At 44.4% G+C, this 25,464-nt stretch overlaps 1 protein-coding gene across 1 annotated transcript in view; it reads right to left on the bottom strand.

Annotated features, from left to right (window-relative positions):
- Positions 1-3,001: 3,001 nt before the first annotated feature.
- The window catches only part of GNAI3 (G protein subunit alpha i3), a 53,588-nt gene continuing 31,125 nt past the window's right edge, over positions 3,002-25,464 (bottom strand). The window contains exons 2-9 of the mRNA XM_073320293.2: positions 19,172-19,214; positions 18,913-19,054; positions 17,064-17,221; positions 9,549-9,677; positions 6,113-6,242; positions 5,366-5,519; positions 4,289-4,487; positions 3,002-4,180 (exon numbers count right to left, since the gene is read on the bottom strand). Coding sequence (XP_073176394.1) covers positions 4,297-4,487; positions 5,366-5,519; positions 6,113-6,242; positions 9,549-9,677; positions 17,064-17,221; positions 18,913-19,054; positions 19,172-19,214 — 947 coding nt within the window. The 3' untranslated portion in view covers positions 3,002-4,180; positions 4,289-4,296. The remainder of the gene's footprint in view (positions 4,181-4,288; positions 4,488-5,365; positions 5,520-6,112; positions 6,243-9,548; positions 9,678-17,063; positions 17,222-18,912; positions 19,055-19,171; positions 19,215-25,464) is intronic.

Below are 25,464 nucleotides of genomic sequence, written 5' to 3'. Positions count from 1 at the left end.
TGTACGTTTGTACCAACTGCCCAGAAAATCTCTGAAGCATTCTCCGTCCACCCCCTGCCTCCAAAACAACATCCAGCCAGCATCCTCCAACAGTTTCCTGGGGAGCAAAATGAGCAATCTTGGAGCTTTCACTCTCCATGCACATGAATAGGAAAGCAGGGAAATTAAAGGCAGCCAGCCAGCTTCTCTGCAGGCACAAAGTAGCTTGCAGAAGGGCAGAAGGACAAAAACCACTTTGTTTCACCTCTGCATTGTTCGCTGCAAAACAAAACAACTTTCCAATCAGAGCACACAGCAGTCTGTGAATACAGGCACACCCACTTTAAGCATAAAGGAAGATATTGTGTGATGACAGTAGCTTGGAAGGTTTATCGCTGTATTGGGGTTACAAACACCTATGAATACAGCTCTTATAGTAGTGGTTGATTAGATTGAGAATAATTGTTGTAAACTTTACTACCACCATTGTATTTTCACACTTTGTTTGCTACTGTCTGAGCCAGATTCTTATTTAGATCAAGGCATGTTTATACAGCTCTGGTGTTCACGTAAATCAGAATCTGGCCCTCAATATTGATATTCTGCAGACATTTATGCATTGCATTTTGATTATCTTAAAATTGCCTCCTAATTTTAAAGTTCTAAAGGTATTTAACTTTTTCTCTCCCCTGCCACCTCCCTCAAGAAAAGAAAATGACTTCCACTTAGCATCACTGTTCTGAGGAGCAGAGCCAGAGGACTAAGCAAAAATTACTCAGAGTCCACACTCTAAGACCGGCCCAGCACATGGCTGCACGCCTCCAAGAACAAGCCATCCAGCGAGGCTAAACTTACTGCAGCCCAGTAATTTCCAGGGTAATTTCCTCATTTTTAATAAAATAGTTTCTCTGCAGTCTGTGTGCACTTTAAAACTGCTGCTTACAAGAGATCCAATGTGATCTGAACCCAAAGAGCAAGTAGTCTTCAGGACACCAAATGGATAACTGATACTGAAGTTTCATATCTCTGCACAGCTGCATGTAAAAAATGTATTATGAACCAAAATGGAAGTGGTGAAAGCAATGCTTTGTGGAATACTAGAGAAAACCACCCCTCAACTATATTTTGTGGAAATCATCAAAAAAATCCATAAGTGGTATGGACTGAAAGGTATTGCTGAAAGCAGACAATGGAATGGAATTAATTTTAACTCAAATGTAACGAATCCCTCTTTCCTCATGTTTTAGAAACTAACCAATTTACCAGTTGTAAATAAGCCCCCAAGAATTATGTGAAATTTTCAAACCTTCCATTGGACAAATTAACATTTGCAGTTCCCTGCAACTGGTGCAATTTGTCCCTACAGCCTTAAGCAGCTGATTGACTATTTCTAGTATCCAACTTTCTCTCTGTATTAGATAGCCTGGAAGGCTGATGAGTCTAGACCTGTTCTCTCTATCCATACAGCGTAGGAGTACTGATCCCAGCTCACAGGGTACCTGCGGCTGCTGAGACTTTTGCGCATGCTGTCTCATTGATGCCTACTGTAGAAAATCACAGGACAGTAAGAGACAGTGTTGTATTTATTAGAGTTTGGCAAACATTTCACATCTAGAAGGGGGGAGGGGAGAACAGGTCAGATATGAAGAGGAAATGGTTACTTGAAAAGATTCTCATTCTGCTATTTAGAGCTGTATCTGCTCTCATTTGTAAATAAGTCTATGCTATTACTGTAGACAAGAAGGTTTCTTGTATCTTCTCAATGTTTACTGCAGAGAATCACTTACATGGCTTCAACGAAAGTGTAGTAAAACCAAAATAAAGAAATGTGCATGGAATGGCTGGCTGTCATTTGTTCTGGGCTAGCCAGTTTTAAAATGATGATTTCTCAGAGCGTAAGTTCTTGATTCTGAAAACATGAACCACAGTAGAGCTCAGAGGCCGCAGCTGATTTACGTTCTCCATACTGGCCCTTGTCTTGTAACAGCTGCGTGCGTGCGCACCCCCCCCCCCCACACCCCCCCCCCCAGCCTCACCCCCACCCCTACCCCTCCCACTGCAACCACCAAGAGCGCCATGTGCACACTGGCCACAGAGTCAAGCCAAGTGACAGTCTGGCCACGCTGTGGAACTTCCAGTCGCTGCTGCCTTGGCTGTAAATGGCACCCACACAACCAGCCAAGTTCCCTCCTGACCCCTCTTTACCTTTAATAGTCTGAGGCTGCAAAGTGCTGAGCACCCTTGGTCTCACTGAAAGAAAAAAGAAATAAGCATTTATAGGCACAGCCCCTTGCAGGATCAGGCCCTAACTCAACAGTTCCTTCAGGTGGCACAATGTTGGCGTACGATGTTACGGGAGGGGTCAGCATGAATGTATGTTTTAAGAATGGAGTGAGCTACTCCTGGCATCACTGTGAAGCTGTAGTGAATCCTACACGGTCTGGTTAAAAGGAAAGTATGAGATACACACTGACAACTGAAGGGGATTTCCCCATCAAAACAAGTCATTTACAACAACTACTGAATGCTGCCACTTATTAGGGATGTTATGCAAGGCACAGAGTGTGGGGTAATGATAACTTGGACCAGCTGAGGTTCTTCCCCCAGGAGTTTCAAGTGCTAGCAGGGTAGTGGTGCCATACTTCCCAAGCAAGCATTCAAGCTGGCATGTATCCACCAACTGTTGAGTGGCGTTGGGCATTAGTTTTTCCATTGCATTCAAGTGAGGAACTAGGACTCTAGCTAGAGACTTGCCATCAACCTGTACATGGGATGAGTGACATGGGATGTCTGCTGATCTCCATCCAGGCCCAAGCTGCTGGCAGCGGAAGACAGCACTGTGCAAGACACCAGTCTGTCTAGAGTTCCTGTAGTCAAGAGTTAGTAGATCTCCGCTTAGTCCCACCCTATTTGCTACTAGCTGCGCATCTCATTCTTGCGAACAAACAGATGTGGACAGAGCACATAATACGGGACCACATTTCCAGAAATAGCTGGAATAAACTAGAGAAAAAGGCTAAACTGTTTCCTCACCATTTTAATACTGCCAACAACTACAACAGGTTGAAACCATACACATGACAAATTGGGAAAAGTCTCATAATGCAATGGTTTCAGCAAAGGAATGTACTGACTTGTTAAGAACATTACTACAGTAAAAACAAATGGCAAACAGGAATTTGGCACCACATTTACAAAGTAAAGGCATGCTGTCAATACAGTTTAGAAGTCTCTGAACATAAAAGGCCATGGTAAAATGCAGAACAAGAGGCATCTTTTACAAGGTTCACCACTGCTTTAGACCAAGAAAAAAAACAAACATACAAGGATCTAAGTGGTTGATTTAGTAGCTTTGTAGCAGCATGTATGCTCCATCCAGTTTGGAATTTAGCAATTTGTCCCTTCAGATGGGAGCATTCCTAGGTAGATTTTCACCCAAGAAGCCGTCTTTAAAGCTTACTACCCCAGTACAAATCTCAGTAATCTGGTGACCAGCATAGCCCAGGTAAACCCCAACCACAAGTTAAGACGTGTTATCCTGCTGCAGAAACCTCTACTCCCTCTTTTAAAAGACTTATGGTATTTGTAGCAGGATGGTAACAAATTACACATCAGAAGCAGCTGAAGCTAAAGTCATAAGAATTCTATGGATCTTTTAAATAGCTGCAGAAATATTAAACTGACCATACCAAGCATTAAAAACAAAGAGTTCCTACTAAGAGGAATACTTTCTGCATGATCTGGTCACATCATGTGCATAGTTAAGTGATTTTTTGTTTTGTTTTTTTAAACAAGATTCATTGGCAAATAAAGAAATAAAATTTAGTAAAGTTATATATAGTTTTCTTGATGGAAAAACCTTAAAAACAGACTAGTGGTGGCTTGTTAGTCAAAGAAAGAGAAAAGCTACACACTGAAGTTCTGGAATCCAGCACCTCAATTTCACAACAGCTGTACACATTTGAGATTATGCAATCTGACTGCTGCCTAGATGATCAAATCACACTTAACAGTTGTTCCATTTTGAGAACTTTAACTTCAACATCCCATATCAATTAAAAAGGTCCCTAATACAGAAGATTGTGCTAAGGAATGCAAGAATTTTGCATGCTGTTTTCATTCCCCTGGTCCTGTTCATGCTTGCAGCTGTCCATGAAGCAGCAAAGAAAGTTTGCTTCTCAAAACGCCACGTCTTTAAAAACTGAAAGAAGAACACCAAGTGTTAGCAAAAGCACATTGCAACCCGACATTGAGTTGTCAGTGTAAATATATTACTAGAACTCAGAGCAGTTAGATAGCTCATTGTTACCTTCCTTCTTAATAGAGTCCACATTCCTTCAGGTTGTTTTTAATGATAACATCTGTAACAGCATCAAACACAAACTGCACGTTCTTTGTGTCAGTGGCACAGGTGAAGTGGGTGTAGATCTCCTTGGTGTCTTTTCTTCGGTTCAGATCTTCAAACTGACACTGAATGTATGCAGCTGCCTCCTCGTATGTATTAGAGCCTGCAAAATAGGACACCTGACTTTACCCAGCAGCTTGCAGAAGAGAGCTTGATTCAAATCTTTCAAGCAGAAGTTAAGCTTCTTGCAACCATATGCTTTAGCAAGCTACAGTCTTACCATTAGCCCCTTCGGTACAATGGTCACTAGTACTTAATACCTGTACAGCTTCACCCACTAGATTAAACTACTAAATTGAAGTAGGGGATGAAACAAATGACAGGCATGAATGGAGGCCCCATCATTTGGGCTATGACTAGACATAACCCCAAGAAGATCACACTAGAGGGCAGATGTGGGTCTGACCTTTAAAAGACTAGGCATAGAGGGATAGATTCAGGAGAATGAACTGCCTGCACACCATTTGGAACAGGGAGGTGGCTGCAAAGGGTACTCTAGTGGAGGAAATGGGGACTTTCGTTGCTAGGGCAAATGAGTGCTTTAGCATTCACCGAGATTCCTTTTATTGTGTCTCCAGAATTTCCATTGAGCTGAAACACAGTTATCCTTACACCACCAGTGAGATGCATCGGGACCTAGCTATGAGGAGCACATGAACAGGCCAGACATCTGTTCTATCCATACCCCAAGTCATATGAAAATGTGGACAAGGGTTCCACATGGAGCCAAAGCTTCTGAGAAGAGAGAACCAGTGCTGATCATGCCCAGGTGGGCTAGCCCTTCTGACCACCTTTAAATCATTAGACATGTACTGTCCCAGCACAAGACAGAGCCCTCCCCTTGCCCGTGTATGAAGTCCAGAGGACGGGAATGACAAGGAAAGACAGGCTCAAGTGAGCTTGGATTTCCTGAGAGTTTTAACTGCCTGGCTCTGGGAGGCACCTTCACTCTAATTCTTCATTTCTGTTAGCCCAGCTCACCTGTGTACTCTGGATAGCAGATTGTTAATGGGCTCCTCTTAATCTTTTCCTCAAACAGGTCTTTCTTGTTCAGGAAGAGAATGATTGAGGTGTCTGTAAACCATTTGTTGTTACAAATGCTGTCAAACAGTTTCATACTCTCATGCATTCGGTTCTGAAAAGTAATTAAAAACAATGCATCATTCCAGGGGTAAATTGGGAGGAGGGTTTTTTCTTTGATGAGCTTTAGAACAAAGCTACTTGTGTTCAAAACGTGAAGAGTCACTGCTGTGCAACCACACAAATGTTAGTGGTGCTGCGTCAGACAGAGGTCAGGTAATTCTGCACTGTGCTTGACCCTGATCAGAGGTCTGTCCAGGAAAGATTGAAACTCCCCATGTCTTAATTTTCCTCAGCATTTCCCCACCCCATAATCTCTCTGACATTGTCAGGGAGGCACGGGTTCTGAAGAAAGCATGTATTTGTAGTGGTTGTCACTTCCTGCAGTGTTTATTATTATGTGCTCTTGTAGAGGAATAGGCTAGAGGCAGCTCTTGACAAGCCCATTCTCTGCACAGTGCTATTGCGAGATGACTTAGGGGAGAGATTGCTTTCTATCACCATCTCAAACACAGTTAATACTAACACAGAACTAGTTATGGTTAGAGTCCCATAAAACCTGGATATGAAGTCTGTAGGGCAGCTTGAAGCTAACTTCCACCTCAATCCCCTGGCTGCAGCCAGGTGTTAGTAACAACAGTGACATACCATTTCTTCATCTTCTGCAAGGACAAGGTCATAATCACTGAGGGCTACACAAAATATGATTGCTGTCACGCCTTCAAAGCAGTGGATCCATTTCTTTCGTTCTGATCGCTGGCCACCAACATCGAACATCCTGGAAGAGTGAAGGGAAAGTGGCTCAGATGTTATGCAGCACTCACCTTCCTACTCACAGGAAATGGAGAAGAACAACTTTTCACAGCACTTTCAGCAAGCTGATAGCAAGGGAAATGCAGATACACAAAGCCTTACCATAAATAAGGCCAGAAACTCAAATCCTCCAATTTAGGGGATTTTAATTATTTTTTCTAATTAAAACTCAAGTTTTAATTTAAAATATGAAGATTCTATGCCTTCCAGTTGGAAATAACCCTCAAGGGCTTGTTTGCAACAGTATCTCGAATGGAAAGAATAGGGCCTGCTGCTTCACCTTGGCACTCTTCCTTGTTTGTTATCTCACATTCCCAGCAGCAGTAACCCATTGGCTTCACTGGATACAAAGCACCCGCTTTGCATAAGTCAGTTCTTCTAATTACCTGTGCTTGGTTCTCTGAGGTAACATGACCTGTACCTACTGGGATGCTGATGGAACTTTTAAGAAGTTGGGTGTTGCAGCAGTTTAATATATAATTAATGAGCTACAGGAGTTTGAAGGTTTGGGGCAAAAAATTCCTAAATTTTGCTAGAAGATTTCTGGCTAGAAAACAGAGATATGGAAGTTTATTGGAAAGTTACAATGCACTCTGAAGAAAGGCAGTATTCCCTGCTGGTTTCCGACTGACCGCAATCATTAATTAAATCGGGTCAGATACAAGTCAATATCCAAGAGGTACAAAACCAAAATCCAAGTTGACAATCATCAGAGCAAACAGGCAGTCAGACAAAGAGAGGAACTATTCAGTGTGTGCCAAAAGGAACACAATTTAATTATTCTGATCAAAAGGGCCAGAATTGTGGCTCCATGCTTTTACTCAAAACACACTGTCCCAATGGACCACACTAGGAAAGAGGGAATTTTGTATAAAGATACAGGTTAGTTAGTTTGTAAAGATCTCCATTACTTTTGCGGTTATTGCAAAGATATCTGAAAAAAGAACAGTGCCTCTCAACCCCACTTCTCCAAGCTGATCCTGAATTCACAGTCATGCCTTTAGAACATCTCAGCCCAGTAGGGAAGTGCAGTCCCAGATTCAACATTGTGACTTCATTGCAGTATGAAAGAAAGATACATTAGGTTGCAAGAGAGAAGACTGCTGCTTTGTGTTTAAAATCTATTTAAGCATTTCCCTAAGCAGGCCCATCCCTTTGAAACGAGATGCCTTGTGTCTCAGTTTCTATGGATGCCCAGTTAGCCTAAGCAGGCTTTATTAGCCCCGTATAAGCCAGTCTCCTAAAGGGACGTATGAATGCTCAGCCTTAATGATCTAATTAAAAAAGCCTATTTAGCAATATAACACCTATCTCTACTCAAACCCACATGATCTGAAATCGCCTTAGCCAAATCTTGGCTGGGCCCTTCTACCCTCATCACGTATCTACTCTCACTTCTATATCCCATTCATATGGATACAGAGAGGGATATAGCCGTGCTTGTAGGCCCCAACAGGAGGCTGGGTAAGGGTTGCAGTGCCTTAGACAACATCTGTTATCTGTTGCACAGCAGATAGCTGGAAACTTTTCCTATCTTCCCTATTCACAGAAATGTTTATTTTAACCCTGTCTTCTACGTTGAGCTCAGTGTCCCAGGAGTCAGAGCACTGCACAGCACAGCAATGTTAATCCCAGTACACAGTGATGGAAGACAAATTTCCCCCGAGCTCACCAACAGCCATAAAAATAGCTCTGATGCAAACTACGCAAGCATTTTCTGTTCACAAGTCACAGGTTAGACAGCTCAGAAGCCAAGCTGCCACTGTATCCTCAAGAAGTGTGCAATGAGTCGGATTTCATACAAAAATGTTTAGATTTTTCCTATGTCCCTTTCAAACCTGGTTACACAAAAGGATCAAAATCATAGCTGGAAAATTAATGCTTATTTAAAGACCTTATGTAACTAAAACTTGACGACAGCATTCCTGACAGGAAAGAGAACCTGGCCCATAATACAAACACAGCAGCTTCCTATGACAATGTTACACAGCACTAACATCCACCACATAGGATTCTAGCTCATGTGTCAATGAACACGCTCAGAGTCCAAAGCAAGGGTTAGCTAGAAGAGTAAGCAGGAAGCTGGGGAAGCCTGTGCTAATCCTACCTATCCCCCGTACAACAGCTTGTATGGAGGATAAAGAGGGAACTCTGATTTATCATACTTAAAGGGACACTGTCAAGGTTAGGCTCAGTATCTGTACCCCTTCAAAGGGTTTTACTTGTATTACAATAGAGGGCAAGTCCCAGCCCCTGGACTCTTGCACAATAAAGGCAGCCATTTTTGCCACACTTATGCATGCTAGGGGGCTGGAGCACATGATTTATGAGGAGAGGCTGAGGGAATTGGGATTATTTAGTTTCCAGAAGGAAAGAATGAGGTGGGATTTGATAGCTGCTTTCAGCTACCTGAAAGGGGGTTCCAAAGAGGATGGCTCTAGACTGTTCTCAGTGGTAGCAGATGACAGAACAAGGAGCAATGGTCTCAAGTTGCAGCGGGGAGATTTAGGTTGGATGATAGGAAAAACTTTTTCACTAGGAGGGTGGTGAGGCACTGGAATGGGTTACCTAGGGAGGTGGTGGAATCTCCTTCCTTAGAGGTTTTCAAGGTCAGGCTTGACAAAGCCCTGGCTGGGATGATTTAGTTGGGGTTGGTCCTGCTTTGAGCAGGGGGTTGGATTAGATGACCTCCTGAAGCCCCTTCCAACCCTGATATTCTATTCTATGCCCCCTGCTCCTTTGCAGCAGGGTTAGTCAGCACTATAATATTTCGAGTTTTGCTAACAATGCCATGCAGGCCAGTCAGAGCCAAATTAATTTCAGTTCTCTTAGGAACACAGGAAAACAATGCACTGCAAATGACAGGAGACCAAGGCTATAGGGAAGGGCACTTATCTTATCAAATGAAGGGATTAAATGCAAACTAAAACCAGTAGCCAGTGTCCTTTTAGTAGTTTTTGATCCTGTAAACAAGCATTCAGTACCTGTGTTTGCGATTCCAACAGAAAAGCAGCTGAAAAGAACAAAAGAATGTAAATAAAAAAGTCAGAGGTACCCCAAGTGAGTAATTTCAGGAAGAACAGAGTAATTAATGACAAGGGAGTATAGTCACAATTTACTTGAAAGTGCTGAATAAGAACAAGGCTCCACAATATGTGCATGAGGGAAAACTGGATACCAACCATCATCAAGCACCACAGCACTCAGTAGAAGAAAGCAGTGCAATCTGCAGGGAGGAATGACATCCTGCAGCAGCCTGCACCATACTCACTTGAAGTACAGGTCCTTGAAGGTGAAGTGAGTTTCCACAATGCCTGTAGTCTTCACTCTGGTCCGCAGAACATCTTGCTGAGTTGGAATGTAGGTCTGCTGGGATATTCTATCCAAGTCATTTAGGTAACTAAACCAAAGAGACAATCCAAGACATGCTTTTTTTAGTCTGCTTCCTTGCTATGAATCTTTTATAAACCGCAGAAGAAAGTCATGGTGAAGTGCATTATTTCCATTAGCACATCCCAGACCTCCAACATATACCTGTATTCTAGAGTTTCCTATAGCCATGTACTATCCAGCCTAACACAGCAGTCAGTCAGTAACAGATGGTGCTCAGCTAGTCAAACACAAGCTGGGCTATAGAATAAGAGTGTGGAAGACAGAGCAGAAAAATGATCATAGAATTCCCTCTGTAATTAATACCTTTTGCTAAAGAAATTCACCTGGAGGCCTCCAAAGACAAACACTAATGTACCAGAAGAGAAGTGAATAAAGCCCAGGTTTCTGCTCATTGTAAAGGGTAAAAGGCAGAAAGTGGCAGAACAGTGAGCCACGTTCATAGCCCTGTCCAAAGCATGACAAATCCAGCCATCCACTCAGGCAAAAGCAAGCAGGAATCTTTTCCCTGACAACTTGGGAACCCTTACCCACCAATGTCTGGAGAACAAACTCTCAATCTCTAGCTTTTATGGGGCAAAAATACTTGTCATGTGACCTGATACACTTCTGCCTTCCTGTGCCTCCAGGCCCTCTGAGACCAGAATTCTGAACTGCCCAAGGCCCAACTCTTCGCTCCAGCACCCCGCCCATATAGCTGGGCTATGCACCTCAGAGGCTGCTGGGAGGAATCCTTTCCCCTCTGCAGCATCACAGCCACTGAGACCACCTTCAACTCCCAGCTTCAAACAAACATCCCCTTTAGAGCTCCAAGGCATGTAATGGGTGCATCTCTTCTAGTCTGGACCCACAAATCATGCTCCTGCCTTTCATCCATTTCAGAGCAAGCTCCTCTATCTTTGGCAACCTGAGAGTAATCTATAACAACTGTAGGTTTTGAACTGGCAGGCTTTAGCCTTTGCCCCCACTTCTAGCCCTGCCAGTTCTCTGACTCTTGGTAGACACATTTTATGGCTAGACCCTTCCAATGGATAATTTGTCATGGGTTGGTTCTACACAGTCCTTCTTTCCACTCACTAGCATAACAGACAAGTTGCCAACTAATTCAAAGAGTAAACTTCTCAACCGTCTACAAGAGACCCTATTCTGTGCCCTGGCATATTTTTAATGAGCTTTTAGAAAAACTATGTAACTGCATTTGGTGCAGGTAGTATTACCTGTACTAGTCTTGTGATAAAAGTATATTTCTGTTAGGAAATAAAGATCCTTGGAATTTCTAGTCCTGAGTAGCCTAACACCACAGGGAAATGTAACTGCTCTAGTCAGACACACCAGAACACAGCTAATTTAGCGACAACGCACTAATGGAAAAGCAGCTACACAAACCAGACAGCAAAGCCAAATGAATTAAGTAACAGCACTGGCAATAAGTATTAAACTCTAAACAAGCTGTGTCCTGTTGGTAGAAGAATGCAAATGCTACCTCAAGAGCTGGCACTAACAGCTTGGCTTTGATAACAAGCACGTGACTAACTAGTGAATTATTTAAACAGATGCTCGGCTTCCTCCATTAGCACACGTGTAATCTACTCACTACGTTGTCAGGATTCAGCACAAGACCTATTGAAAGCAAAACTGGTTCAGTTCTCTCATCAGCTCTTTCCACAGCAGATGGAGGAGATAAATAACTTCAGTCAATATCTACCACCAAATGAATTGAGAAATCCCACACATGCTTACAACACAAAGCTACTTTAGTCCAGTAAGCACCTTGTTTCCATTAGTGTTTGGAGTGTGACTCTTACAACAAACCTGGCCCAATTGATTGGAGAGAGAATCTACAAAATAATATAGTAAGAGTCCATGAAAGACCTTAACCAAGTCATTTGAAAAGGTGGAAATGAACAACGTTATAGGCCAATAATCATCTGACCCTCCCTGGTCAGAAGAAATACATTTTAAAATGATCATAACACTGGCAGCATCAAAAGGAACCTCCTGACACCAGGAAGTAAGCCTTCGCTCTTCAGTTTTCCCCATACGCACGTAGGCCTTGTAGATCTGCGACAAAAGCTCCCTCATCACACTTCCTTATCTGTCATGACTTGACAGATGTGGTTTGCTCTGTGTGGGAAGTGGCTGCAGCCACACCCATACAGCACTGTCCTGCAAAGAAGTGCTTTCTACATAGGGAAGCTGCAGAATCCTAATCAGTTACAAGCTGCTACTAGATCTGTGTGTGCACAGCTTCTGTACAACACGACCATGTAAAAGATGTCAGCCTGAAAAAAAAGCAGAAATGCAAGAAGAGAAAGTGGGGGACAAGAGAATGACGCAGAGACCACACTAGGAGACTTAATATTAATAATCCAGTTTTCCCATTACTATGTGGATAGATGTTAAGACAAACTAAGAGGAGACAAATTTATCTACCATTCAAAGAACAGATGTGTTTATCCTAACATGAGAGTCTTCCTATATCCTACCTGGTTTAACAATGTTCCCTTCCTGGCTGAGTGCCGCCCAGGGTTTTCCCTCACCTTCTTAGATAATTTTTTCACTATTTTTGACACAAACATTTGCTCCCTACCCCACACCCTCTCTAGTGGAGGAAGCTTGTTTTCATGCTTCAACTATCGCCTGTAAAAGTGGAAATCCTAAAATTAAGATTTCAGCTACAGAGGGGGTGACATTTTCATAATTAAGCCAAGGAGTTGGCTGACCATTGAGGTTTCCCAGGAGAACCCATAGTAGTTTTGGGGCAGCTCCCCAACGCTCGCATGTCCAGAGATTTATACCTCCAACTTGAAATCAAATAAAATCTGGCAGCTTCAGGTTACTCTGAATCCAAAACTCAGGAGGAACCTCGCAGTACAAAGCAGAACATTGATTTCTCACAGAGCTGCTCAGGAGACAGGCAGATTTTGGCAGATGTCGTCAATGAGTTGGACAGGATTCAGTTGGTGGCTACAATAGGTTCTCCCTCCTCCACATGTTCACCAGGGTGGTATTTTCCTAACAATGCAGTCATGTTTCCTTTAACTACTGGGAAGAACGGTTACTAGGCCAAACAGCTAAAAGCTCTAAAAGATTCATACAAAGCATTTATTATGGAAGAGGCTGTAGGATACTGAGTAGTCACAACCTGAGCTAAGGAAGGAGTTGTCACTAACATCTCTAGGGAAAAGTAGAGAACACAGATGACTGCCTTTTGACTCCATACTGAGGAGAGGGTATAAGAGGGCATGAAATCCCCATAACAGTATTCAGACAGTTCTGTATTTAGGACCACTGAACTACAAGCTTTCTGGAAAGGCTGTACCAAAAGGCCAACACCCATAAGATACGAGAACCAGAGAGGTACACTATCTTCTAGGGCCTGACTAGGAGTTCTCCTTCACAGGAGTCCTAGCTATTGCTCTAGTTATAGCTCCTCTGACTCTCAACCAAAGAATATCCATTCATCCCTTCCTATGCAGTTCTTGGGAGCCAGTCCTTCCTGAACTGAAGATGTTAGGGAAAACAGCCCCATGACAAAGTTCTGATGACCCAGGCATTGAGATCGGAGACCGAATTCCCGGGATGCAGAAATAGGCTGTGCCTTCCCTGCTGTGGTTAGCTGAAGTTAGGGAGGTGTTGTGGTTAGGTAAAGGTAGAAACAGATACACCAAACTGAACACAACCTCCAGCATCCCCAACGAAGGGAAGGGCGGATTTTAATTAGTTTTGTCAAACTGAATATGTCCCTTCAGCTATCAGGCCCAGCTGGGAAGGGAGAGGAGCTGCAGGAGGGAGGAAGGGTTCCTGAACTAGGCCATGCAGCAGGGGGAAGGAAGGGAAGGTGTGTTCTTTCAGCACCAGGGGGAAAGCCCCTGGGAGCTGGGTGGAGGATCTGCTTTTGTTTCACCTACATTTTACGTATGAAGAATAAAACTGCTTGAAAAAAAGATTTGGATGTGGCAGCGAGTCCTTCCTAGGAAGGTCAGGTGCATGACTGAGGGGAAGCCGAGGCAGTGAATAGCCTGGCACCCGACCAGGTAAAGTGCTGTTGCTTCAATGGGCCTTTACACAATACAAAGTCCATTGTACATGAAGCACAACAGCACAAATGGCAAGATAGGAACGTGGAATTAGCAACCACCTCTGAAAAGTCTGGGTTAAGTGATTTGTTGAGCACCACATAGGAACTCTGGCACGGAGGGGGAGGGGGGGGATACAATCCAGTTCCCCAGGGCAGCATTCGACTGCTTTACGCAGGAGCCCATCCTTTCTCTTTCCGCAATCCCCTGCCTCATTCACTACACATCTTCCAACTTCTGCAACCACTGAAGCAGAGAGCATTAGACAACACCCACCTTTTGCTGGACAGATTCATCCTGTGAACTGAATGAGGCTGAAGTGTAGAAAATAATGGCATGTGATCACATAATTAGATTGCATCATAATGCATATGCACAATGAGACTGGATTAAGTTTGCACAGGTAATCTTAATTCCAGCGTTTCCCAATTTTGGGGTGATTAACTTTGCAACATTAGCATTCATTTCTTGTAATTTTTCTGTGTAATTTCCTAGGTTTTTTTGTTTTGTAATTTTTATGAAAACAAAAATTCCATCATCATGTGGGATCATACGGACACCCACAGAGGTCATCAGCGGGGTTGGAACCATTAGATCCACTTCTGACACTTGATAGCTGGACTAAATTGTCATCCACTAAAATGACAAGCACTAGAAAAGGATGGAAAGCTGCCATTTAGAGGGCTTCCAGATATTTACTGATAGCAGATGAATGGTGAGACTCAGGAACCTTCGGTTCCAATCCAGGCTCAGGAGGGGAGTGTGCTCCAGTGGGCACAGACTCTTCAGCTAGTTTCCTCTCCTCCCACCCCATCCTGGCCCTGTCCTCTAGTTCTGTCTCTTCCCCACCACAGCCAATCCCACTACTCCCCACACCTCAGCTCCACAGCCAATATGTCTCCCCCTTCTGGCCCCCGGCCCATCTCCCTACCCAGACTTCTTGTCTACTCCCAAAGTAGTCATCACCCTCCCAGCTCCTTGTCCCTCTCTTTGCCCAGACAATCCCAGTTGACCCCTAGCAACCTGGCTCCTCATCAGATCAGTGTCATCCCCTTTCCCCCAACACCCACACACACTTCTTCCCCGCCCTCTCAGTTCCAGTCACTTCTAATCATCACCCCTCTCTGCGACTCAATCTCAGTGTCTCCCCCGTCCCGACCCCAACATACCGACTTAGTCCCCTTGCCTTTATCATCTGTCTTTCCCTTCACTCTAATTCCAAGTCCACATCCACCCCACCTCTTTGTCCCAAACTACTTCCCTGCCGTCCCAGCCCCAAAAAATCCAGCTCTAGCCTTTAAATCAGGCAGCTTCCTCCATGGTATGCTGACCCCGAAGAGGAGGTCAATGAGAGCACAGGAGAGAGAAAGGCGCTCCCTGCTCACAGGACCAAAACATGATCCCCAGCAGCCCAAAACTGCAACTGCAGGGAAACTTCTACTCAGCATGGACAGAATCTTCAGGGAATTTGGCTGCTAAAAGGAGTCTAGTGAGCATGTGCAAACTGCAATTTTTCAAAGGCTTATAATTTGGTGGATTTTTGATGGATTTTCACAGGGCTGGCAAAAGCCACATCCCTGACACAAAGGCCAGAGCCCTGCCAAATTTCAAGTCCCTGCAAAAAGCAAGGGGGCGGTAGAGCTGTCATAACCATACAGCTAAGGGTAGCCTAGAATTCCTCCTTACCTGTAAGGGGTTAAGAAGCTCAAATAACCTGGTTGGCACCTGACCAAAAGGACCAATGGGGAAAGAAGATACTTTCAAATCTTGGGCGGGGGAAGGTTGTGTTTGTGTGTGTTCTCTTGGGAAGCAGAGAAGCATCAGGTCAGAAAACTCCTTCTCCTATAAACCATCCTAAAAGTCTCTCATATTACAAAAATTGAGAGTAAAAGCCAGGCAAGGCGTGTTAGATTATCTTTTGTTCTGCTTGTGAATTTTTCCTTTGCTGGAGGGAGGTTTATTCCTGTTTTTTGTAACTTTGAAACTAAGCCTAGAGGAAGTTCTGCTGTGTTTTTGAATCGTTTTTACCCTGTAAAGTTATTTTCCATCCTGATTTTACAGAAGTGATTTTTAAATAAAATCCTTTTAAGAACCCGACTGATTTCTCTAATGTCCTAACACCCAGGAGTTTGGGTCTGTGATCACGTTGTAACCAATTGGTTAGGATATTATTCTCAAGCCTCCCCAGAAAAGGAGGTCTAAGGGCTTGGGAGGATATTTTGGGGGAATAAGAACTCCAAGTGGTTCTTTCCCTGATTCTTTGTTAAATCACTTGGTGGTGGCAGCATACCCTCCAAGGGGAAAGAATTTGTGCCTGGGGGAAGTTTAACCTAAGCTGGTAGAAATAAGCTTAGGGGGTCTTTCATGCGGGTCCCCACATCTGTACCCTAGAGTTCAGAGTGGGGAGGGAACCCTGACAAGAGCTTTCCAAAGAAAAGGTCACCAAAAATTCCAGACACCCAGCATGGAAAACAAACCCAAACAGCTAAAGTTTGGCAAAGTTGTAAGCAACCGAAAACAGATTCTCATAACGGGAAGCATCGAGGCTGCCAGCCCGGGCTAAAATACATAACCACCATTTTTGCCTGAAATTGTTTCCCATCTGGTGCACCACCAGAAGAAACCTGGTGAAAATTACTAAAAATGAAGAACGGCAAGAAAACGGATTTTCCTATACTGGTTTTAGGACCTCACAGTTAAATGTTGTTCATTACATATTTGGTAGCTTAATTATGAGTCTAGTTTCCAGGAAATATTAATCCTTACATTAATATGAGGAGACCTCAAGTCACCTTCCAGAGAAGCTACAACTTGTCTCACTACACTGACATTTACAAACAGACAGTTACTTTTACACTGGGAAGGCAAATTGACAAGTTAATTTATTCATGACATTAGAAACACAAATAAGTTTTTCATGTGATAAGGGGAAGACCGCAATAAATTCTATAATGGAGGCAGTTGATCCCTTTCCTTTTCATTACAAGATCTACTTTGATCAGCTAAAGCATGGAGTCACAGAATCCGACACGTGGGACTGAAGAGCCCTCAATAGAGCAGGTGACCGGACTAGATGACCTGAGGCAGGATTAAGTATTTAGAGCCAATCCCCTCCTGGCTTAGGATATCCCATTTTGCCAATCTACCCAGCTTAGGTAAACACTTCCTGAAGTGTGACTTGTACTCCCATTAAACGCTTTCCGACTGTCCTTTAAAGGAGCACCTAAGCACTGGACATACCCATTGCTCTGACCACAACACAGTCGTAAGTGGTGTGCTCACTACACAAAACACTGGGGGCAGTAACGGTCTCTTACTAGGATGCAGAGTCATTAAGTTGATACTCTCTTGATCTGCTGAAGCAGGCCTGGACCCCAGCATCTCGCCATAATCGTTTAATCACTCCAGCTAGCTCAGGAGTCATCACTCCTTCCTCAGCACTTCCAGCCAACACAAACAATTGACGGGCATCGTCCTGCAGGAAGAGGGTGAAAGGAAGATTCAGTCATACTCCACAGTTAACACCACTACAAGCTAAAATGAGGCTTAAACCACCACTTAAACCACAAATGCCTGCAGTGGCACCAGTGATAGGTTCCTGACTGGCATAGCTAGATTCCCCTCCCCAGTCTATCAATATTCCTCCTTCGTCCAGAAACACACGGACCGAGCAAGAAGCAAACTGCTCAAGAGCATCTCGTGTCAGGCAAGCAGGATGCATTAATCAGAGGGAGGTGGTGGTCATCTGTGGCATACAGCACACCCATAGTACCACAAACCCTCTCTTTGTAGAGGAGGATCATAGTTCCAACTTAACAGGCAATGTTTAGCTGGTTTAATGAGATACATAGGGCAATATGAACCTTCAGCATTATATCTTGTGCACGGCGCATCTCCTCAGAAGTGCTGCTGGCTTTCAGAATACCTGTTCTGTACAACAAGCTACTGAAGGAATTAAAGCTTTTCCTGTCTAAAACTACAATTTACAGTTTATTAGAGGCCATACTGTACAATACCCCAGCAGGGAAAAATCCAGCACCAAAAGCAAATACTGGGTGATTAAAGGTTTTAGAGCTTTGAAGAATTGCCATCTCCCATAAGGACTGTCAAAAGAAAGGGGAATTCCAATTTCCTAATGGGAACATTTTACAGGGAGGAAGGATCGGGACCACTCAGGATTCCAGTGTTTGTTTGCATTAGATTACGTGAAACACTTGTCAGAAAATTTAATATAGACTCTCGCTTTTCAATAGGGAAATTATCAGCCAGATTTGCAACTGAGAAATAGGCTGACCTACTTTGAGGTTTCTGTGATGATGCAACTTGTGTCAGCTCTATTTAAGGGGTAATGTTGCAAGGCCCTTTTACTCTCCCAGCAAGTCCACCAACTTGAAGAGCCTGTCTGCTCCTGATACTTACTTTCTCCTGAAATCAGTCCTCAGAATGCTGCTGCAGGGCATGGAAATAATGAACAACCAAGGTAGCCCGTAGGGTAATGCCCAGGGTGCCACCTCTAAGGGTATGTCACTGCAGAGTTAGCCCAAATGATCAAAATGTGCCACCTTTTCAAGTGTCTCCTGGGAATTTCCCTCCTTTGGTCTTATTGCTTTCCCCACCCACAAAAATCAAGAAAGAATGAAGAAATGCCAGAAAGTTTGCTAGATAGGAGGGAGTCCGAGAGGGGAAATGTTAATGATATCACAGAGGAGGAAACCATATGATTTGGAAAGGAGAAAGTCAAAGAGTTATCCTTGTGATGCTCTTAATCATTTTTAAATTGTGAAAAAAAAACTCACTAGCATCTGATTTAGATTAAAAATGTAAAGGGGCGTAACTTTCTGAAGTACGACTGAACACTGACGCAGGAGGCCAAGTATTTTAAATTAATCCGTAACGGTCTTGTTAAAAATGTAGCAACTTGATCTGAATCCAAGTATTTTGTATTAGAAAAGTTCAAAAGCTGTCAAGGGCTCCTTTCTGTATCTAGAATAAGATACTCCAGGCCGAGTGTTACTAATACTTTACAGATTTTCAGATGTACTCCACTACTGCTATCTTGTGGCTTAAAAATATTTCCACCACATGTTCCATGGACTGAACTTCAGATCTTCATTAACATAATCTACATTATAGAAGCAAGCTAAAGGAAATGAGTGAAATACTCACTGCTCTGGCAACTTCCCCAAAGTCTATCTTTAGCCTCCCCATGGCTCTTATTATTGCAATGATGGACTGAATAGTATTGCTGTAGACAACCACTTTATACTGTTTGCATTCTTCCTCTGAATAGCCATCTTCATGGATGATCCTGGAACAAAAACAAGCCATAATCACAAGCTAAACCAGGAGGACAATGCTGATTTCTTATTCAGTCCAATACAAAAATGCAATTTATACCAATTTGAATATCTGGGCTTCTACTTACTTCATCTGCTTCACAATGGTGCTTTTACCAGACTCTCCTGCACCTGAAAAGTACCAATAAACTCATGTTAGTTTTAATTTGAAGTTAAAACTAAGAGCCAAAGTGAGATGTAGCCCCACATCTAGATGTTGATTGGGACTGAAGTAAAGAACTTAATTGTGCAAACTCATCAGTTAAAGATCTCCACATCAGCTATTCCCCGCAGTGACCCGCCTCTGACAGTGGCTCCCTAGAGAGACTAGGCACCAGTACACAATGCTCAGTTTGTATTCTCAGTTTATGAATGCTGACAACCAAGTGATCATCTAATCACAGAACAAGGAAGGTTATACTTCTGAATTTCCAAAGTTCTGACTACTCATTTATTCTATCTTCCAAGCAGAAAGGACTGTAAAATGGGGGGGGGAAGGGGCCGAAGGTACTTCAGTTTGTACACCGGCCGATCCATCACCTCTTCCTGCAATAGTACACTAATGATCTCCCAAGGCAGCGTTTCCATTACGCACATAAATCTGAAGGATACAGAGCAGTGTAAGTAACAGGCATTAACACTTTTAACTGCTAAGATACCATTCAGCCAATGATCTCAAAACACTTTTGCGACGAAGCAGGACTGCTCTTAATGTTTCCTCTGAATATTGTGGAAGTGCCTCAGTTTCCCCTAGGCAGTTCTTAAGTATCTAGGTGGTGGGATAAGGGTGTTTGATCATTGCAGAGCCCTAGAGGGCAGGTGTGTGCAGGGGTCTGGACACAGAGAATGGCCAACACCCTGTTTCCTGGCAACTGATGGCCTGGCCCTTCCCCTCTGCAAGGTGAGAGCTAAAGGGTTGGAGAACAAAGGGATCAGGTGACCTCCTGGCCCTGGAAAGGGGAAAGCCCAGAGGAGTGGGGGCTGGAGACAGTTTCAGTTTGGGGCTGGCTGGGGACGAGGAGTGAAGGGCAGACGTGGTTGTCTGGCTCACTGTCTCCCAGAATGGACCAGCTGAGGGGCCCTGTTCTCTGCACCTACAAGCTCTGTGTTAGACCATGTGCCTGTCATCTAATAAACCTCTGTGTTACTGGCTGGCTGAGAGTCCCGTCTGACTGCGAAGTTGGGGTGCAGGACCCTCTGGCTTCCCCAGGACCCTGCCTGGGCGGACTCGCTGTGGGAAGCGCATGGAGGGGCAGAGGATGCTGAATGCTCTGAGGTCAGACCCAGGAAGGTGGAAGCTGTGTGAGCCGTGTGTCCTGCAGACAGTCTGCTCACAGAAAGGAGACTTCCCCAGAGTCCTGACTGGCTTCGTAGTGAGCAGTTCCAGAGCATCGCCCGGGGACTCCGTGACAACTTTATAAATAGTAAGCCGAAACAACTACCTAGAGAGGTAGATCGCTATCTTACTATTTTAAATGACGAGACAGCCGAGGACAGAGGTTAAGTAATGACCTAGGTGTCTCACCGAATTGGCAGCAGAGAATTGACTCCTAGGCTCTTGCTCTAGCCATCTAACTATTAGTCAATACTGTTCCCCAAGTGCAGATGGCACCCCAAGGAAGTTCAAGATTTTCACTACGGCAAATATACCTGCACCTTCCCATTATATACAGAACATGAGACAGCAAAGTTTGAAATGTTTGAATTCTCTTTCATTTTGCACGCCAGTCTGGGCCATATGTTTCCAGCAGCGTGATCTTCTGTGGTTCAGAAGCCAATATGAACAAGACGACTGTACTCTGACTTTACTACACTTGGTCTTGAGGATAATTCCTAGCAGTGCAGGTGGGGGAGAACAGAAAAAACCCACTGCACCAAGGGAAAGAAGATGGCAAATAGCCACAGTAATAGTCCAGCGTGCTAATTAACATTTTGTCTGATCTTAAAACCAACGCCTAGATTCCCTTTGTTTGCAAGTTCTGAATCGTCAAAATGATGGATTATAAACAAGATGTGATAGAAACCCAGCCTAGTGGCAAGTTCCAGCATCCCCATCTTCTGCCCCAGCGGCCTGTCTTCCTGGAAGTGGAAGAGTCGACTGGAGCCCTCATCCAGATTTTATTCTGCAGCAGTTTATGGAAACCTAACCTAAAATAGCAGTAACACTATGTTTGTTGTAATTATAGGATAGGACTGAACTAAAGAATTCCTTACATGTCAGATCATAATCTTGTTTTGCCTAGAGCAGTCTCAAGCAAGGAAGGCTTTTCCCCATTTTAGGGTAGCAGTCTGGGAAACTTTTAGGACAGAAGGTTCCAAAGATGAGAAGTGAAAGTTTACATCAAGATGATCTTATTGGCTAGATAGCAGGCCTCCCAGCTGTACCATTTGGCGCACACCCCTCCTCAAGAAATTGTCTTCATATGGAATCATTTTGCTGATTACAGTGGGGTGAAGCCCCACCTTGCCAGAAGTTCACAGACCCAGACCAGAGTCATCTTAACTATTTGCCTCTAGAACGCAGTACTTTTAGCCCTGGTCTACACTACGGGGTTAGGTCAAATTTAGCCGCGTTAGGTCGATTTTAAAATGAATACATCTACACAACCAACCCTGTTCTGTTGACCTGAAGGACTCTTAAAATTGATTTCTGTATTCCTCCCCGGCAAGGGGAGTAGCACTAAAATCAACCTTGCTGGGTCGAATTTGGGGTAGTGCAGCCGCAATTCAATGGTGGCTCCTGGAGGCCAATATCCCAGAGTGCTCCAATGAGACCGCTCTGGACAGCACTTTGAACTCCGAAGTGCTAGCCAGGTACATCAGAAAAGCCCCGGGAAATTTTGAATCTCATTTCCTGTTGGTCAGTGTGGCGAGCTCAGCAACACAGGTGACCATGCAATTCCCCCAGAATCGCAAACGAGCTCCAGCATGGACCAAAAGGGAGACAGTGGATCTGATCACTGTATGGGGAGAAGAACCGGGCAGGCTGAACTCCAATCAAAAAGAAGAAATGCTAATATATATACCAAAATCGTACAGGGCATGGTGGAGACAGGCTATAACAGGGACACACAGCACTGCTGCATGAAAGTTAAGGAGCTCAGGCAAGCCTATCAAAAGACAAAGGAGGCAAACGGTCGCTCTGTGTATGAGCCCCATACAAGCTGCTTCTATGATCAGCTGCATGGCATTCTAGACCCTACCACTACCCCACCACTGTCCGTGGACACTTGCAAAGGGGGGAGTCTCACGCAACAGGGAGGAGGAAGAGGAGGAGGAGAATCTGCAGCAGGCAAGTGGTGAATCCCTTCTCCCCAGCAGCCAGGACCTTTTCATCATCTGGTCTCCCATGTTTAAGAAGGATGAATTCAAACTGAAACAGGTACAGAGAAGGGCTACTAGGATGATCCGAGGAATGGAAAACCTGTCTCATGAAGGGAGACTCAAGGAGCTTGACTTGCTTAACCTAACTAAAAAGGTTGAGGGGAGATATGATTGCTCTCTATAAATATATCAGAGGGATAAATACCGGAGAGGGAGAGGAATTATTTAAGCTCAGTACCAATGTGGACACAAGAACAAATGGATATAAACTGGCCATCGGGAAGTTTAGACTTGAAATTAGATGAAGGTTTCTAACCATCAGAGGAGTGAAGTTTTGGAATAGCCTTCCAAGGGAAGCAGTGGGGGCAAAAGATCTATCTGGCATTAAGATTAAACTTGATAAGTTTATGGAGGAGATAGTATGATGGGATAAGATGATTTTAGTAATTAATTGATCTTTAAATATTCATGGTAAATAGGCCTAATGGCCTGTGATGGGATGCTAGATGGGGTGGGATCTGAGTTACTACAGAAAATTCTTTCCTGGGTATCTGGCTGGTGAATCTTGCCCATATGCTCAGGGTTCAGCCGATCGTTATATTTGGGGTCGGGAAGAAATTTTCCTCCAGGGCCTCTTCCAATCTGCCCTGGAGGTTTTTCACCTCTGTAGCATGGGGCACGGGTCACTTGCTGGAGGATTCTCTGCTCCTTGAAGTCTTTAAACCACAATTTGAGGACTTCAATAGCTCAGACATAGGTGAGAAGTTTTTCACAGGCGTGGGTGGGTGAGATTCTGTGGCCTGCATTGTGCAGGAGGTCGGACTAGATGATCATAATGGTCCCTTCTGACCTTAGTATCTATGAATCACCCTGGAGCCAATACCCTCCCAAGGTAGGATCCCCAACCCTGAAGCCAGAGAAGGCACCTCTGGTGAATGCACATTTGTAACTACAGTACAGGGTTTAAAAGCAATAGCGTTTAATGTTTGATTTGCCCAGAAGAATTGGGATGCATTCGCGGACAGTACAGCTACTGGAAAAGTCTGTTAACGTGTCTGGGGATGGAGCGGGAATCCTCCAAGGACATCTCCATGAAGCTTTCCTGGAGGTAGTCTGAAAGCCTTTGCAGAAGGTTTCTGGGGAGGGCTGCCTTATTTTGTCCTCTACAGTAGGACACTTTACCACGCCAAGCCAGTAGCAAGTAGTCTGGAATCACTGCAGCACAAGCCATGGTCACCTGGTTGAAATAGGGGAATTTTTGTAAGGGAACAGTAAAAGGACCCCATTCATGCTGGGTTGTTTGTGCTTGGCTAAAAGGGACCACCCCGGGGAATAGCCACGCAGTGGGGTGGGGGAGGGGTGTGCTGCACATCCACCTGAAAACCGCAGCTCCTCCTTTTAAATGTGAAACCCAACCGGCATTGCTTGCTATGGGAAAGGATGGCGCTGCAGTTCGAAACCATTCCCACATGATATGAAGGCATAAGAAGCCAACCCTGCATACCAAAAGGCTTACCATGGCTGCCTGGAAACCGAATTCTGTTGCCCAGCTGTTTGCTATGTGTCACCATACAGGCAGACGCTCAATATAAAAGGCAAAATGCGACCTTGTACCTAAAGCACACGCGCTGTCTGCTGTGAATTACCTGATTCACTGTGAAAGTCTCCTTTTTGTTCTCAGAAAGGTATCATCTTAAATTTTACACTCCCTTTTTATCTCCCCCCAGGTGCAAATGTATCTATGCTCCCCCTATCATCTCCATCCCTGAGGTTATCGCAGATTAGAAGGCGAAAAAAACCGCACTCACGATGACATGTTTTCCGAGCTCATGTAGTCCTCCTTCACTGATAGGGTGCACCTGAATGCATGGAGGCATTCAGTGGCAGAGACCAGGAAAGCATTAAGTGAGCGCGAGGAGCGGAGACAGAGGCGATGCTGAGGCTAATGGGGGAGCAAACTGACATGATGAAGCATCTGTTGGAGTTGCAGGAAAGCCAACAAGAGCACAGACCCCCAGCTGCATCCATTGTATAACCACCTGCCCTCCTCCCCAAGTTCCATATCCTCCTCACACAGATGCCCAAGAACACACGGGGGAGGCTCCGGGCACCCAGCCACTCTACTCCAGAGGATGGCCCAAGCAACAGAAGGCTGTCATTCAAACAGTTTTGATTTGCAATGTGGCTACAATAAGCAATGTGGCCTTGTCTTTCCTTCCTCCTGCAACCCACCCCACCCAGGCTACCTTGTCAGTTATCTCGCTGCCTTTTTTTTTTAAATTAAGAAAGAAAAAATGCATGGTTTCAAAACAATAGTTACTTTATTTCCTTTGCCGGATGTGATCGAAGGGGGAAGGGTGGTTGGCTTACAGGGAACTAAAATCAACAAAGCGGGTGGGTTTGCAGCAAGGAGAAACACACGACTGTCACACCGTAGCCTGGCCAGTCATGAAACTGGTTTTCAAAGTCTCTCTGATGCGCACATAGCTGTGCTCTTCTAAGCGCCCTGGTGTCTGGCTGCTTAAAATCAGCTGTCAGGCGATTTGCATCAACTTCCCACCACGCCATAAATGTCTCCCCCTTACTCTCACAGATATTATGGAGCACACAGGAAGCTGCAATAACAATGGGAATGTTGGTTGCGCTGAAGTCTAACCTAGTCAGCAAACAGTGCCAGTGAGCTTTTAAAAGTCCAAAGAGACATTCTACCACCATTCTGCACTTGCTCAGCCTATAGTTGAACTGCTCCTTACTACTGTCCAGGCTGCCTGTGTATGGCTTCATGAGCCATGGGAGCAAGGGGTAGGCTGGGTCCTCAAGGATAACTATTGGCTGAAATGCCAATCCTCAACAGTAATTTTCTGGTCTGGGAAGTCAGTCCCTTCTTGCAACTGCTCGAAGAGCCCCGAGTTCCTAAAGATGCGAGCGTCATGCACCTTTCCCGGCCATCCCACGTTGATGTCAGTGAAACGTCCCTTGTGATCCACCAGTGCTTGCAGCACCACTGAAAAGTACCCCTTGCGGTTTTCGTACTGGTTGGCAAGGTTGTCCGGTGCCA

This window comes from Lepidochelys kempii, chromosome 21 (assembly GCF_965140285.1).
Source record: "Lepidochelys kempii isolate rLepKem1 chromosome 21, rLepKem1.hap1, whole genome shotgun sequence".
Taxonomy (NCBI): domain Eukaryota; kingdom Metazoa; phylum Chordata; order Testudines; family Cheloniidae; genus Lepidochelys; species Lepidochelys kempii.
This window is presented reverse-complemented; position numbering and strand designations above follow the sequence as displayed.